Source organism: Bubalus bubalis, chromosome 22 (assembly GCF_019923935.1).
Source record: "Bubalus bubalis isolate 160015118507 breed Murrah chromosome 22, NDDB_SH_1, whole genome shotgun sequence".
Classification (NCBI taxonomy): domain Eukaryota; kingdom Metazoa; phylum Chordata; class Mammalia; order Artiodactyla; family Bovidae; genus Bubalus; species Bubalus bubalis.
The window spans coordinates 27,635,598-27,650,143 of NC_059178.1; the positions used below are offsets into that span (position 1 = coordinate 27,635,598).

Consider the following 14,546-nt stretch of genomic DNA (forward strand, 5'->3'; position numbering starts at 1 on the left):
CTAAACTTTAATAGCATATCACCATAAATTTTAATATTGAGGTTTATTTTTTAACCAAGGAGAAAAAAAAATTTAACATCAAATTCCGCAAACCTATGGCGGTACAATTTAAGATCTAACAAACCTAAGAATGCCTAGGAAAAACCAACTATACCTTGTTCTTAATTCATATATAGTCTCTTAAGTATTGATTCAGTTCAGTTCAGTTGTTCAGTCATGTGTGACTCTTTGCAACCCCATGGACTGCAGCACGCCAGGCTTCCCTGTCCATCACCAACTCCCGGAGTTTATTCAAACTTATGTCCACTGAGTCGGTGGTGCCATCCAACCATCTCATCATCTGTCGTCCCCTTCTCCTGCCTTCAATCTTTCTCACATCAGGGTCTTTTCCAATGAGTCAGTTCTTTGCAGCAGGTGTCCAAAGTATTGGAGTTTCAGCTTGAGCATCAGTCCTTCCAATGAATATTCAGGACTGATTTCCTTTAGGATGGACTGGTTGGATCTCCTTGCAGTCCAAGTAATTCTCAAGAGTCTTCTCCAACACCACAGTTCAGAAGCATCAATTCTTCAGCAGCCAGCTTTCTTTATAGTCCAACTCTCACATCCATCGATTCAGTTAAGAACCAAAAAGAACTGTTATCAGTTTTCTGAGCTCATTCTCCTACAAGGGAAATTTGTCCTTGACATCCTTTTTGTCTTTAGCATTTTTTATAACTTAGCAGTTTAATTATTTTTGAATGGCTGTTTTAAAACAGTGACATAAAGCATGCTTCTAGATACTGAAGTAATTTTAGACACATTGTGTGAAGATGATGCATCTCAGAGTACAAGATCGGTTAATTTGAAGACTTTTAAACTGCCTCGTATATCCTGACCATTTTGTAGCCGTGAAAGTCCTCCTTTCCCACCTCTCAAGCAAGCACTTACATAGTGTATGTGAAAGGACAGGCACTTTTCTAAGGCCTTTAAAATCCCCGTAACAGTCCTACGAAATAGGACTTGTGATTCTTTACACATTTTATAGATGAGGAAACTGAGGCATAGAAGGCAAGTACCCTGCTCAAGTCACCAGCCCTTTTGTTTGCTGGTACCAGAGTGTGAGCCCAGGTGGTTTGGCTTCAGACTTAGATCTTTACTCCTGTGCCTGTCGCTGCTGTGGTTTATAATAATGCAAGCAGTTAGGGCCTGGACTCGAGGGGACTGGGACCTATACCAGAAATGTAGCATGTTGAGCATTCTTGGCCCTGGTATGCTGAGAAAAACGACCGTTTGTTTGATTGTTTCTTCCTTTGTTTCATTCAAGTAAACTTTGAGCACCTCATACTAGGTGCACACAGAGGGAATAAAGATGAGTAAAATGGCGTCCCTGGCTTACAGTGCGGAAGAGATCATTTTAGTTGTCCTGCTTTAGGAATGATCGAGTCCTCCTGCAGCCTGTATTGTCATCGCATATCTGTCATTTTGAGCTAATTTCTACTGCATTACCAAATTCCTAGTAAATGAATTCAAGCTAAATTAATGAACCTTTTAATTTCAGTATCTGTCAAAAAAAAGTTTGTGGGGAGCAAAATTAAGCATACCAAAAAAATTAAAATTTAACATTTGAGTCATGTCTGTGTATCCCTTTAAATAGATGAAAGAAAATAAAAACTGTCCATATTCATTTGCTAGAATGATTATTACAGATATCATTCTTGTCTCCATCCATTTAGATAGGGGTGGGTGTGTATTGAATAAAGATGTGATCAAACTGTTACATATTAACTTGCTCTTAGCATGGCCTACAGAACTTCTGAGATTTATCAACTTTCTTAGCAGGTTCCTTTATGGATTCTGTACTAACATGCTTAAATTATATTTGAGGGATTGTTCAATATTCAGAATTTATTGAACCCCTAATATATGCTATTATTTCAATGTCTTTTTTACATTCAGTAATACTAATATGTAAGGCCTCCTCAGTTTAGCTACTATGGTTTGTTTGGAAAAATGTTGCCCATCTCTGAAGAAAGATTGCAAAGCATGGCAGGTCCTAAAAATGGAGCCATTGCCATTTGACTGTTACATACCAGTGCAGACAGCTGCTTGTCCCCTCTGCTTCTTAGAACTCATTTGTTCATCATTCAGCAAACGTTTGAGTGTTACCATGTGCCAAGGATTATGCTCGGCACCACTATTAGTTGTTCCGGAACTTAATGCTTCTTTGGCAGTATTCACAAATGCCTGCTTAACTGGTAGTAAGATCTTATCCTTAAACCATCCATGTCCTTAACCTTTTGGAAAACAACCAGATTGAGAAATAAAGAAGAGTGTTTGAACATTGGGGAAAGTATCTTCAAATCTCATACAGTGCTCCACCAGTGAGAGTCTGTTGGCTTGGTAAAATTATTGATTTATTGAACTGGTAACATCTTATGCCAGGAACTCTAAGGGCCTCAGTGCTTGCAGCATAACAACAGAAGCCTCTTAATTAGCTAAGGTGCTGTGGAAACAGCTGACCTTCGTTGGTTGTATTGTGGAGTCCTCAGATTGCCCCACAGGAGGAAAGGAGACAGACCATTCAGAACTACTCTGGACATGAAGGGGAGGGGACCAGAGACTGTTCTTTTTTTTCTCTTAGCTCATACTGCAGGCTGGGCCCAAAGATTGACTTTTCTTGAGGTGTTGTGTTGTTTTTGTTTGCTTTTTGTGAAGGCAGTAGGTTAAGAACTAACATTAATTAGCAGCTTTCTTATTAAGACGAGAAGGTTATAGATTGCTCTTAAAATTAAGCTACCCCAAATCTCCAGTATAGAAGAATTCCAGATCATTTATGTGAATACTCTATCTTCAAGGAAGTAGAATATAACTTTCCACCTGTTAAGAGTAGGCTACCTGTAGTGACTTCTTCCAAAGAGTGTAGTATTACTCTGTAGTAGAGAAAGGGAGAAAAAGAGCAACTCTACAGTGGAGAAAGTGGACAGATGCTACCTCAACCAGATGGCTATGGTTAACATTGAGAGATACATCATACTGATAGTGTGCACCCTTGATGTGATGAAATGGCACTGTCTTTGAGACTTCCTCCTCAAAACTCATAATCCCAGTTGTAATCATCAGAAAACATCAGACAAATTACAAGCAAGGAACATTCTATCAAATAACTGATTAGTACTCCTCAACACTGTCAACATCATCAAAAACAAGGAAAGTCTAAGAAACTGTCACAGTGAAAGGGACCCTCAGGAGCCATGACAGCTAAGTGTAATGTGGTAGAAAAAGTACGTTAAATAAAACTAAGGAAATTGGAGTGAAGTATGGTCTTTAGTTAATAACTGTCAGTACTGGTTCCTTAATGGTAACAAATGTGTCATCCTAATGTACAGTATTAACAGGAGAGGTGAGGAACTCTGTACTGTCTTCACAATTTTCCGTAAGTCTAAAATCTAAAAGTTTATTTAAAAATGGCAAAACCAAAAACTAATCTGACCACTCCTAGCTAGCTGTTGACTTTTGCATTAATTTTGATTTGGGGCTATTTGCAGTATTTCTCCAAAACTTAGAGCATTTAATCAGGAGTTGATTTTGTTATTATAATTCAGTTATCATAAGGTAAGTTTAGTCTTATATTCTTTTAAAAGTATATTAAAACAAAAAGTATATTTCAGAATAAATTTTATCAAGACCAATCCTAAAAAGATTTAGTTATGTGAAAGGGAGCCTTTTTTTTATTTGAATGCCGATGACTTTGAATTTGTGAAAATGGGAAATGGGTAGATTTGTGTGAAAGGGGTATAAAGGCTAAATTTGGAAGGGGGCTGTTACAGATGTTCAGAGGAAAGGTAATGAAAGTCTATATAAAAGATATTATTTAGGAAATAATAGTTTAGTTTTAAAAGGGAAAGTCAGCAGAACAAATTGAATGCAGGAGTGGGAAGGGAGGAGAGGGTCTAGAATGATTCCCATATTTCTGACTGGGGTGGCTGGTTAAATGATAATAAGAATAACCAAAATCAAGAATACAGGAAGAATTCTTGGGAAGGAGAAAAGGGAAATTTGTATTGTGTACTTCATAGGTCTATAAACTTAGAACTGTAATAACACTATAATATTGAAGAGCTTTAGACTATACTAAAACAATTTATTACATTCCCTCATTTAGTTCTTACAGAACTCTTTTCATATGACTTTATAGGCCCATAGAGATGACTAACACTAACATTAATAAAAATGTCAAATTATTTTTCATATGATGATGTACCGTTAAGAATTTAAGTCAAAAACCTACATAATTTCTAGTATTTTATTTTAATCCACTGAATGGGGAAGCCCTTACAATTACTGAAAATGAACTAAAGCAAGAATCTTCAGCTTTGTATGAGGTCCATGAATGGAACTTAGATTCCCTCAAAATTATATGTAAAGATTTTTATGTGCACTTTTGGGGGAGGGAATGGTTCCTGGCCTTCCACAGATTTCCAAAGAAGTCTGTCATTCATGGACAGTGATTTTAACTTTAGTAACAACCACTGAAGGCTGTCTTTTAAGTTTTGATTCTCAATATGCCTTGGGTCATTAACCTGTTTGAAAATCTGATAAAAGCTGTAAACTTCCAGATATGAGTACAATTTTAGAGATTCGTGGATTCTTTAAAGCGTGTTCTCAGATGTCTTGGACTTCCTACGTGGGATTCATGGACCACTGCCATTAAAGAAACATGTTCTGTATCATGTTAGGTCTTAGTTTCATTATTTAGAGACTTAACAATTTCTTTTACATGCGTTCTTATTCTGCATCTTCAGACTGTTTCTCCATACATTTAAAATATTTGTTTCAGATTTTTCTCCCCTATGTGCCCCCTTAGGAAGAACTATCCCAATATGTATCTTACTGTTAACTTCTTGCCCTTTTATACTCTAATGACAGAATTTTAAAAGCTTTTCTGCGTTTACTGCCTTTTTTAGGTGTGGGGGAACATTCAATATCTAATACATATATCAGTGTTGTCTGTGCCAAGTCCAGTACTGTTTATAGAAGCCGTTCATTATCTCAGGTGTCAGTCTTTAAAAAAAAAAACAACAACAATTAGTGGACAGATATTAAGGGAAATTTTTCCCAAATTTTTTAAAAACAAAAAAAAATAATTATTTTTAGATTTTTCCCAAATTATGAGTTTTCCACACAAGATCTTTGTTAGGAGAAGTTACCGCTGAATGGTAAGAAAAATTGCTTCTTATTTTACTTTCCTTTTTGAGGGTAGGCTAGCCTTTTCTTTACAAAGCATGGTTTCTCAGTAATTAGTTCCCCTGATCTTTCCTGGTTTAATCTTTGGTGCTCTTTAGGATAACTTTCTTTTTTTTTTTTTTTTTTGCTTTGGAGATATTTGGTTATCATATTGTAAATTTTAAATATTTGAGTGCCATTTTGTGTGTTTCAGTATCAACTAGATTTAGCACTACTAAATGACATATATCAGATTTTTAATCCCGTAGAATTCATGATAATCTGCCAGCCACATAAAATTTGTCTTAATTATCACTGTTTTTCCCAATTAACTCTTGTTACCTGGTTGTTCTTCATTAACTCTTTCATTAATATATACTACTCTAATTGAACCTAAGAGATTCCACAGATTCAAACTATGTCCTTATTAGGGTATATTTCACCTTTGGTTTTTTTCCCTCTCAGAATGTTTCCCTTTGTAGCACTCCCATTCTATTTTGATTCTACTCTCCAAACAGTGATAATTTGTTTACCTCTTAAAATGTCAAAGGGCTGTGCATTTGAGATTTAGAAATTTTGAATTTCTGTTTGTCTCTTAAGGGCATAATTTTCTTTAAAGAGGAATATTTTCATTTGATTTTATGAGTTTTTTTGAATATTTTTTTATAAAGAAAATAATAAAATATATAACTAAATATCAAATTAATATAAATTTGCCTTTCAGCGCAATGCGTGTTTTACTGTCTAAATTACCAAGACCGTGGATTGTGGATGAGAAGAAAGATGATGGTTATACTGCCTTGCATCTGGCTGCCCTTAATAATCATGTAGAAGTGGCTGAACTGTTGGTGCATCAGGTAGGAAAAGCATTTCAGTAATTTTTAACAATTTTGGGTCATTGCTAATCATTGATTTATTATTACTTTATCAACTACTTACGGATGAGATAGTTGGATGGCATCACCAACTTGATGGACATGAATTTGAGCAAGCTCCAGGAGTTGGTGATGGACAGGGAAGCCTGGTGTGCTGTAGCCCATGGGGTCGCAAAGAGTCAGACATGACTGAGCGACTGAACTGAACTACTTACTGGTAGATGACAGTAAAATCCCATGGTGATGCAAATTCAGCTGTAGTATGAACTTAGTCTTTAGTGGTGCTTCGGTGGAGGGAAATAGTGGGGGTGTGGGTAGGGTGGGTGTGGATCCTTAACACCTCCAGTATTCTCTCTGCACAGCCTTCCTGAGTTGGTCCAACAAAATAGGCATCAACTTAAAGGGATTTTCCAGATTCACTGCCACTGTTGTGGAAGTGTCACTCAGCTGTATCATCACGGACCAGTATGTTGATGTCTAAATCAGTGTGGCGAGTTGCTACCAGGTGACACCAGGCTGCAGTTAGGACCTAGGGACTCAGTTCTCAACAACTGCTGGACCCCTTGAATCTGTGTGGATAGCAGGGTAGGCTCACCTTAGTTATTTCATTTATCTTAGGAATAAGATACCCCTACATTTTTATGAGCTTGGATTTTGAGGGGAACCTATTGATTGCAATTTTTTGATGTTTTGGTATATTCAGCAAAATTTTTAAATGCTTCAGACAAGCATATGCCATAGGGAAGCAGTAAAGTTTCCAAAAAATTATCTGTGACTCCTGACTTCAAGGAACTTACAGTCTAGTTAAGAAGATGAAATGGCAGGGAAACTTAGTAGATAGTACATTACGTGTAATTGGGTCTTATATCATAAGATGGACAGTCTGTACAAAGACATTTAAAGAAAGAAACAGTTCAAAAGCTAAACTGCCTTTCCCCTGCCATTATAAGCCTTTATTATTAAAGTTAATTCTCTTAGAAGTGTTGTTAACTATGATAAATTCCTTTTCATCCAAAATCCAAACTACGGACCTAAGCCAGTACCACACTGTCTTGGTCGTGCTTAGTCGCTCAGTTGTGTCCAACTCTTTGCAACCCCATGGACTGCAGCCCACCAGTCTCCTCTTGTCCATGGAAATTCTCCAGGCAAGAATACTGGCGTAGTTACCATGCCCTCCTCCAGGGGATCTTCCCAACCCAAGGATTGAACCCAGGTCTCCTCTGTTGCAGGCAGATTCTTTACCAGCTGAGCCACCAGGGAACCCAAAGAATACTGGAATGGGTAACCTATCCCTTCTTCAGGGGATCTTCCCGACCCAGGAATTGAACTGGGATCTCCTGCATTGCAGGCTGATTCTTTATCAGCTGAGCTGCTAGGGAAGCCCACTGTCTTGGTTACTGTTACTGTTGCTTGGTTATAGTAATCAGTAACTGAACTGAAATAATAACTGTAGTAACTATAGTAATCAGTAACTGAAATCAGTTACTCAGTTGGAGTAAGTCCTCTAACTTTGTTGTTTTTTTTCAGACCTACTTTAACATTCTAGGTCTTCTGAATTTCCAAATACAATATGAAGACTCACTGATACATTTTCAGGAAGTACTTACTTAAAATGAGCTGATTATGTCTGTGGCTCTGTAACGGAGATTAAAAGGGAGCCGTGTTTGATTCTGTATTGTCCTTTGTCCTGTAACTGTCCTTAGGTGGAATCACCACAGTAAAAATAGTTTTAAATTTGCCATTCTATTTCAGAAAGTTGGCTGTCTCACCACTTCTTCCTGCTGTTCACATCTGTTACCATATATTACAAGGTCTAGCCCTTGGAGGGGGCTTGCTCAGCAGCATCCAGTGTTATGGCTTCTTCATAGAGAGTTAGATTATGTGCTTCCCTCTTGTCACATTTAACTGTAAGCCTTGTTCTTCTTTCAGGGAAACGCAAACCTGGACATCCAGAACGTGAACCAGCAGACGGCCCTCCACCTGGCGGTGGAGCGGCAGCACACCCAGATTGTGAGGGTAACGTGTCTACTAAAGTGCATCTTACCCCTGTAAATGATATGTTGTTAGGCTTCTCCGAAGGCGTAGTTAGAGGTAAAATTATGATTCTAGGCTGGTGTTTTAATCAGTTGGATAAAGAGTTTTAATTTCTAATAGGAAAAATCTTAACTCTTATATTCAGAGTTTTTATAATTTTGTTGTCAGGATTTGTAAATTCCTGGAATATTAAATCAGAGAATTTCAAAGTAACATATACATTTTTTAAAAGTATACTTCCTTTTAATTTTTATAAATGAGAGTGAGCTGTAATTAAAGCCTTTGGCTAGACATTTGCCAAACATTTCAAAGAAGCTGGCATACGTAATTTTATTTTACTAATCTGGTGATTCCAGATCAAATACTTGAAAGATGATCTGTTTAAACTTTTTTGCAGAGCAGTGGCTCTTAAAGTTTGGAGGCTGAGCAGCAGCAATAGCATCACCTAGGGCTTTGGCAGAAAAGTAAATTCTTGGGCCCCATCTCAGACCAACCAGAGCAGAACCTCTAAGGGTGGGAACTAGCAATCTCTGGTTTTACAGGCCCCCATGTAATTCTGATGCCAATTTAAATTTGAGAGACCTATCTACAGGGACGTTTTATATAATCTTTTTGAAGCATAGTGAACAAAAAAAGAGCAAAATAGTAATTTGCCAAAACAGGCAGGACTGTATGCTTGAGATTGATTTCTTTGTGTGGTGTTTTTCTAAAACTCTGATAACATTTACAGAAAGGTTAGGGAACTTGTTAAAGCAAAGTTTTGTATTTACTGCTTAAAATATCTGTTGAGGTATATCAATTATGCATTATATGTAAGAGATTGTAACTTAGCAAACATTTCACATTTATAAAAAATTCTCTTGCCAGAAATTCTTCATTTCTCTGATGTTTGGACTTATAACCCTTATAACCACACATTTGGAGAAAATTGACCACAGGGGATGGAAAAAAATAAATGCATATTTATTTAAATAATAGAAGAATTTTGAGTATTGTGATTTGGTCCTATTGGAAATACTTAAAATATACCAACTCACATATCTGAAATTAAAAGGAGAGGAAAACAATGTCCTGAATTTCCTCCAGTTATTTTGATCTTAGAGTAGAATAATTAAGCTGCATGTTGGTTCTTGTTTCTTTCTGCTGTCCCTAGTTCAGTATGTTTGAATAATCAAGCTCATCATTATTTGTAAGCGGTCACAGGGATCAGAGTGGTGGCAAGCAAACACAGAAGTTAACTGTCAGGGCAGCCCCGTCAGATAGGGCTCTCACACTGTTACTTTAATTTTACTTTTTTTAGCTTTATTAAGTTATAATAGACAGATGGAAATTGTATACATTTAAAGTGTACAGCTTCGTATTTTGATCCAGGTGTACATTGTGAAATAATCACTATAATTAAGCTAATTCACATAGCCACCATCACACATAGTTTGTGTATCTGTTTGGTGAGAACAGTTAAAGTCTGCCTTCTCAGCAAATTGTAAGAACATGATACAACACCATGCAATGGGGGGCTCTCCAGAACAAATTCATCTTATGTAACTGAAACTTTGTTACTTTAGATGTATTATAATTTCTTGTGGGTGGAATACTTAGGAAAAAGAGACATTTTTCTCTTCTAGCTTTTGGTCCGTGCAGGTGCCAAGTTAGATATTCAGGATAAGGATGGGGACACTCCTCTGCACGAAGCCCTGCGGCATCACACTCTGTCTCAGCTGCGTCAGCTTCAAGATATGCAGGATGTGGGGAAGGTTGATGCTGCCTGGGAGCCATCCAAAAACACGGTGAGCAAAGATAATCGTCACTTCCGTGCCAGGAGGAGCGTATTTTAATGCAAGGTCTTATTTATGGCTCATTGAACCTGCATCTGATCAGATATTTCATCAAAAGTACAAATGTAGGGATTTAGTTTATGAGCTAAACACTAGTCAGTACTGACTGTATTGTTCGCATTCTTACTGAAAGTTGTTTGGTTCTCCTTATGCAACTTAAGCCATTCAAGCAGGAGTGCTGTGGTGTCTTGTTGTGGTTTGGGGTTGCATTTCCTCATGACTACTGGTATTGAACATCTTTTCATTTGCAGGTTTACCACCCATATATATTTGACAAAGCTGTCACTTAAGACCTTAATGTATTATGTTGTTGAACTGTTTTCTTACTACCAATCTGAATCAAGTTCCATACCAGATATGCGATATGCACATACATTCTCCCAGTCTGTGGCTTGTCTTTTCATTCTTTTAACAGTATTTTTTGAAGCAATAGTTTTTTTTTTTTTGTCTTCAGACTTTAAACTTTTTATTTTGAATCGGGGTATAGCCAGTCACCAGTGTTGTGGTGGTTTTAGGTGAACAGCAAAGGCGCTCAGCCACACTTAGACATGTGTCCATTCTCCCTCAAGCCCCTCCCCCTCCAGTCTGGTGCATGACATTGAGCAGAATTCATGTGCTATACAGTAGGTCCTTGTTGGTTATCCATTTTGAACATAGCCGTGTGTACATGACCTTCCCAAACTCCCTAAGTATCCCTTCCCCCCAGCAACCAGAAAATTTTCTAAGTCTATGAGTCGAAAAAGAGTAATTTTAATGAAGTCTGATTTAGCAATTTTTTTCTTTTATTGTTTGTGTCCTGAGAAATCTTTGCTAAATCTAAGGTCACTAAGGTTTTTCCTGTTTTGTACTAGAAGTTTATAAAGTTTGAGCTGTTACATTTAGGTCTGTGATTGATTTTGAGTTAATTTTTATATACACAGTATGAAGTATGGGTCATCTTTTTTTGTTTGTGGATATCATCATTCCAGTCCCATTTGTTGAGAAGGCTATCTTTTTCTACTGAATCGCTTGTTGTGCCTTTATCTAAAATCAGTTCTCTTCTGTTGATCTGTGTCTTTAGCTCTGTAATGCCAACGTACTGTCTTGATTACTGTAGCTTTATAATAAATGTTGAGGTCAGTCCAACTTTCTTCCTGTTTTTCAAAGTTGCTTTACTATTCTAGGTCCTTCACCTTTCCGTATGAATTTTAGAATCATTTTTAAGAATGTAAAAGGATTCTGAGACCAAAGTGTTTGCTAATTGCTGCCTGTCTTTCTGTGTGATCATGGGTAAATACTCTAACTCCTATGTGCCTTGTTTTTCTTATTTTAAAATGAGGGGAAGGGAGTAACTACCTTCATAAGGTTGTAAGGATTAAATGAGTTAGTTCATGGAAAGTGCTTAGAATAGTTTTTAGTCCACTGTAGATGCTCCATCAATGTTAACAGTTATTATGACTATTTTCACACAAGATGTGTGAGTCAGTAGCTCGCATGACAGTAGAACCTGATTTGTCTCATTCTCCACTTTGTGTCTTAATTCCTAGCTCTTGGTTCTTTTCTCAGTTATCTCTCCCCTTATTGTTTCAAGTTGGTTGCTAACAGCTCCAGGGCCAAGTTGTTAGAAAAGGTAGTACTGTTTCCTCAATATCTAAATCAGAAGTTCCATTCTTGAGTCTTACGGGCTTTAATTAACTTGATTTACATTGTATTTCACCCCTGAACTAAGCACAGATGAAGTGGGTATCTGACTGATTTGGACCATCTTTGGTTCACTTCTGAACCCGGAGGATGGGTCAGTCCTCATACTGTACACCTGAGGACACGGGGTGAGTGAGAGGGGAATGATGCTAGGACTGCGCCCCGTAGGTGTCCTCACATCTCTGTAGTGTGTATGCTCCTTCCAGACATTTTCTTATTCACACATACATATTCATATATACATGCATACATATATACGCAAGCACACACACCACACACACACACACACACACACACGTATGTATGTATGTATGTATGTTTGGTGATAAGAAATGATAACAGATTCCTAAAGGAAAATAATGACTCTTTTCATATGATTTCAGTTAATAATGGGACTTGGTACCCAGGGGGCTGAGAAGAAGAGTGCTGCATCTATTGCCTGTTTCTTGGCTGCTAACGGTGCTGACCTTAGCATCCGAAATAAGAAGGGTCAGTCGCCACTTGATCTCTGTCCTGATCCAAGTCTCTGCAAAGCCTTGGCAAAGTGTCATAAAGAAAAAGTCAGGTTTGTGTTATTTATTTTCATAAAACCTAGTATTCTGTACATAAAATATTCTGTACATAAAGTGTCATGTGGTTTCACAATTAAGGACTTGGTTCTTGTCATTAAACATTTTAGTAGTTGTCCCTTGAACTTTGTACTTTCTTTCTTCTTGTAAATTGATGTATAGTGATGAAATGACACCTCTTTGGAATCCATACATAGAGCTGTGTCACAGGGAAATTAATATAATGAAGTATTTTTTTATTGAAGTATAGTTGATTTACAATGTTATTTTCTGATGTACAGCAAAGTGATTCATGTATACATATGTATACATATTCTTCCATTATGGTTTATTACAAGATACTGAATATAGTTACTTGTGCTATATAGTAGGACCTTGTTTATTTTATATTGAATATGTAGTAGTTTGTATCTGCTAATCCCAAACTCCTCTAATTTATCCTTTCCCTACTCCTTTCCCCTTTGGTAACTGTAAGTTTGTTTTCTGTGTCTGTTTCTATGTCTGTTTTGTAAGTCAGTTCAGGTTGTATCATATTTTAGAGTTCACATAAGTGATAGATGATATTTGTCTTTCTCTGATTGACTTTGCTTACTGTGATAATCTCTAGGTTCATTCATGTTGCTGCAAATGACATTATTCTTTTTTTTATGGCTAAGTAGTTGTATATAGAGGTATATACATATCGTTAAGTATATTCTTAAGGAACGTAAAATTCTATTAGAGAAAGACAATGTATCTAAAAATATATGGATAAAGGCACCGTAATTACTGCAATAGTAACTTGAACACTGGGGTGTAGGGGAAATCACTTTGCGAACGTGTGAGCCTGCGTTTCCATGAGTCTCTGAAGGCTGTAGTGGAAACAGTGTGTCCGTTTTCTGTTGCTGTGGTTGGTTGTGCATATGTATTTCTGTGTCGTGTATATATATTTATGGTGTGTTCTGCCTTTCTGTAATAGAATCTTTATGCTCCTTAAGGATACATTTAAAGAAATGTCAAAACAGCAGCTGCAGTGACCTATTTTTCACAGTTCCCTGTCTGGTGTGGATTCTGATGATGCTTCCTTTGTCTGTACTTAGGGCAACTAACATAGTCTCTAGTTAGGATTTTTGTTTTATTCCTGTGTCCTGTGTCTTCCTCAGCTGGTTCTGTATAGATAAAAAAAGATTCTGAGTGAAACTGTTCATGTTAGTTTTTTTTTAAGCTAGTGTATTTGACTTCTGTGTTAGAAGATTCACCCTTTTTCATTGGGTGATGATTTGTTCAATTGAAATTTGAATCGTGCTATATGTACTAAAAAAATGCAAAGAGGTAGAAGAATATAATATATACAGTGTTTCATATACAGATGATAAGGCTTAGTTTTTAAACATAACTAAAGTTTTTATGCAAACGAATGATGCTCTAGATGTTTTAAAACATTTTAATTAATGAATTTCTGACAGATGTTCTGATCGGTTTGATTAGAATTATTTTCTTTTATTAGTGGTCAGGTGGGCTCCCGAAGTCCTTCTATGATCAGTAATGACTCTGAAACCTTAGAAGAGTGTATGGTGTGCTCCGATATGAAGAGAGACACTCTGTTTGGCCCGTGTGGGCATATTGCTACCTGTTCTCTGTGTTCGCCACGAGTCAAGAAATGCCTCCTCTGTAAAGAGCAAGTTCAGTCCAGGACCAAGGTAGTATGTTTTTCGTATAGCGTTTTATTATTGTTTGATCTCTGAGACTACAGTTAATGATAAATAAGATTATATGATGCCGTGTGTCTGTTTTAATTTTGTTCTTCCTAAGCAAGATCTAAACATGGGAATGTATTATTTATACATTTATCAAGACACCAGTTAAAACATGTAAACTACACTATTAGTTAAAAATAAAAGTTGTCTACTATTTTACTTTAAAAGTCTCTTATCACCTAAAGATGTGTTTAATTCCACTTTGTGGTTTTAGTTACTTGTATATTACACCTTTTTTGAGCACATGAATTGTTTTGTATTCCTCTTTGTAGAAGACCAGTTGATTTTTTTTTCATTAGAATATCAAATAGTCTGGATTTATTTGATTGTGTTATCATGGTGTTCTTTGTTTCTATATCCTTTGTATTTCTTTGAACTGGAAGTTAGCTCTCACAGCTTGATTAGTTTCAACCTAGACATTTTTGGAAAGAAAACTTCGTAGATGATGCTACTCGTTTGATACTGTGTCCCACTGTTCATTAGGCAGATAAAGTCTGATAATCCTGTAATTCTTTATGGCCAAATTCTGTATCTCTGAACTTTTTATCTCATCTGACTCCTTTTGTTTTTTGAGAAGCAGATTCTTTTCTGAGTTTCTGGTTTCTTTCTTTTTTC

At 36.7% G+C, this 14,546-nt stretch overlaps 1 protein-coding gene across 1 annotated transcript in view; it reads left to right on the top strand.

Moving 5' to 3' along the window:
- MIB1 (MIB E3 ubiquitin protein ligase 1) overlaps positions 1-14,546 on the top strand; it is a 76,319-nt gene that overhangs the window by 45,776 nt on the left and 15,997 nt on the right. The window contains exons 12-16 of the mRNA XM_045164070.1: positions 5,927-6,059; positions 8,007-8,093; positions 9,737-9,898; positions 12,010-12,191; positions 13,682-13,874. Coding sequence (XP_045020005.1) covers positions 5,927-6,059; positions 8,007-8,093; positions 9,737-9,898; positions 12,010-12,191; positions 13,682-13,874 — 757 coding nt within the window. The remainder of the gene's footprint in view (positions 1-5,926; positions 6,060-8,006; positions 8,094-9,736; positions 9,899-12,009; positions 12,192-13,681; positions 13,875-14,546) is intronic.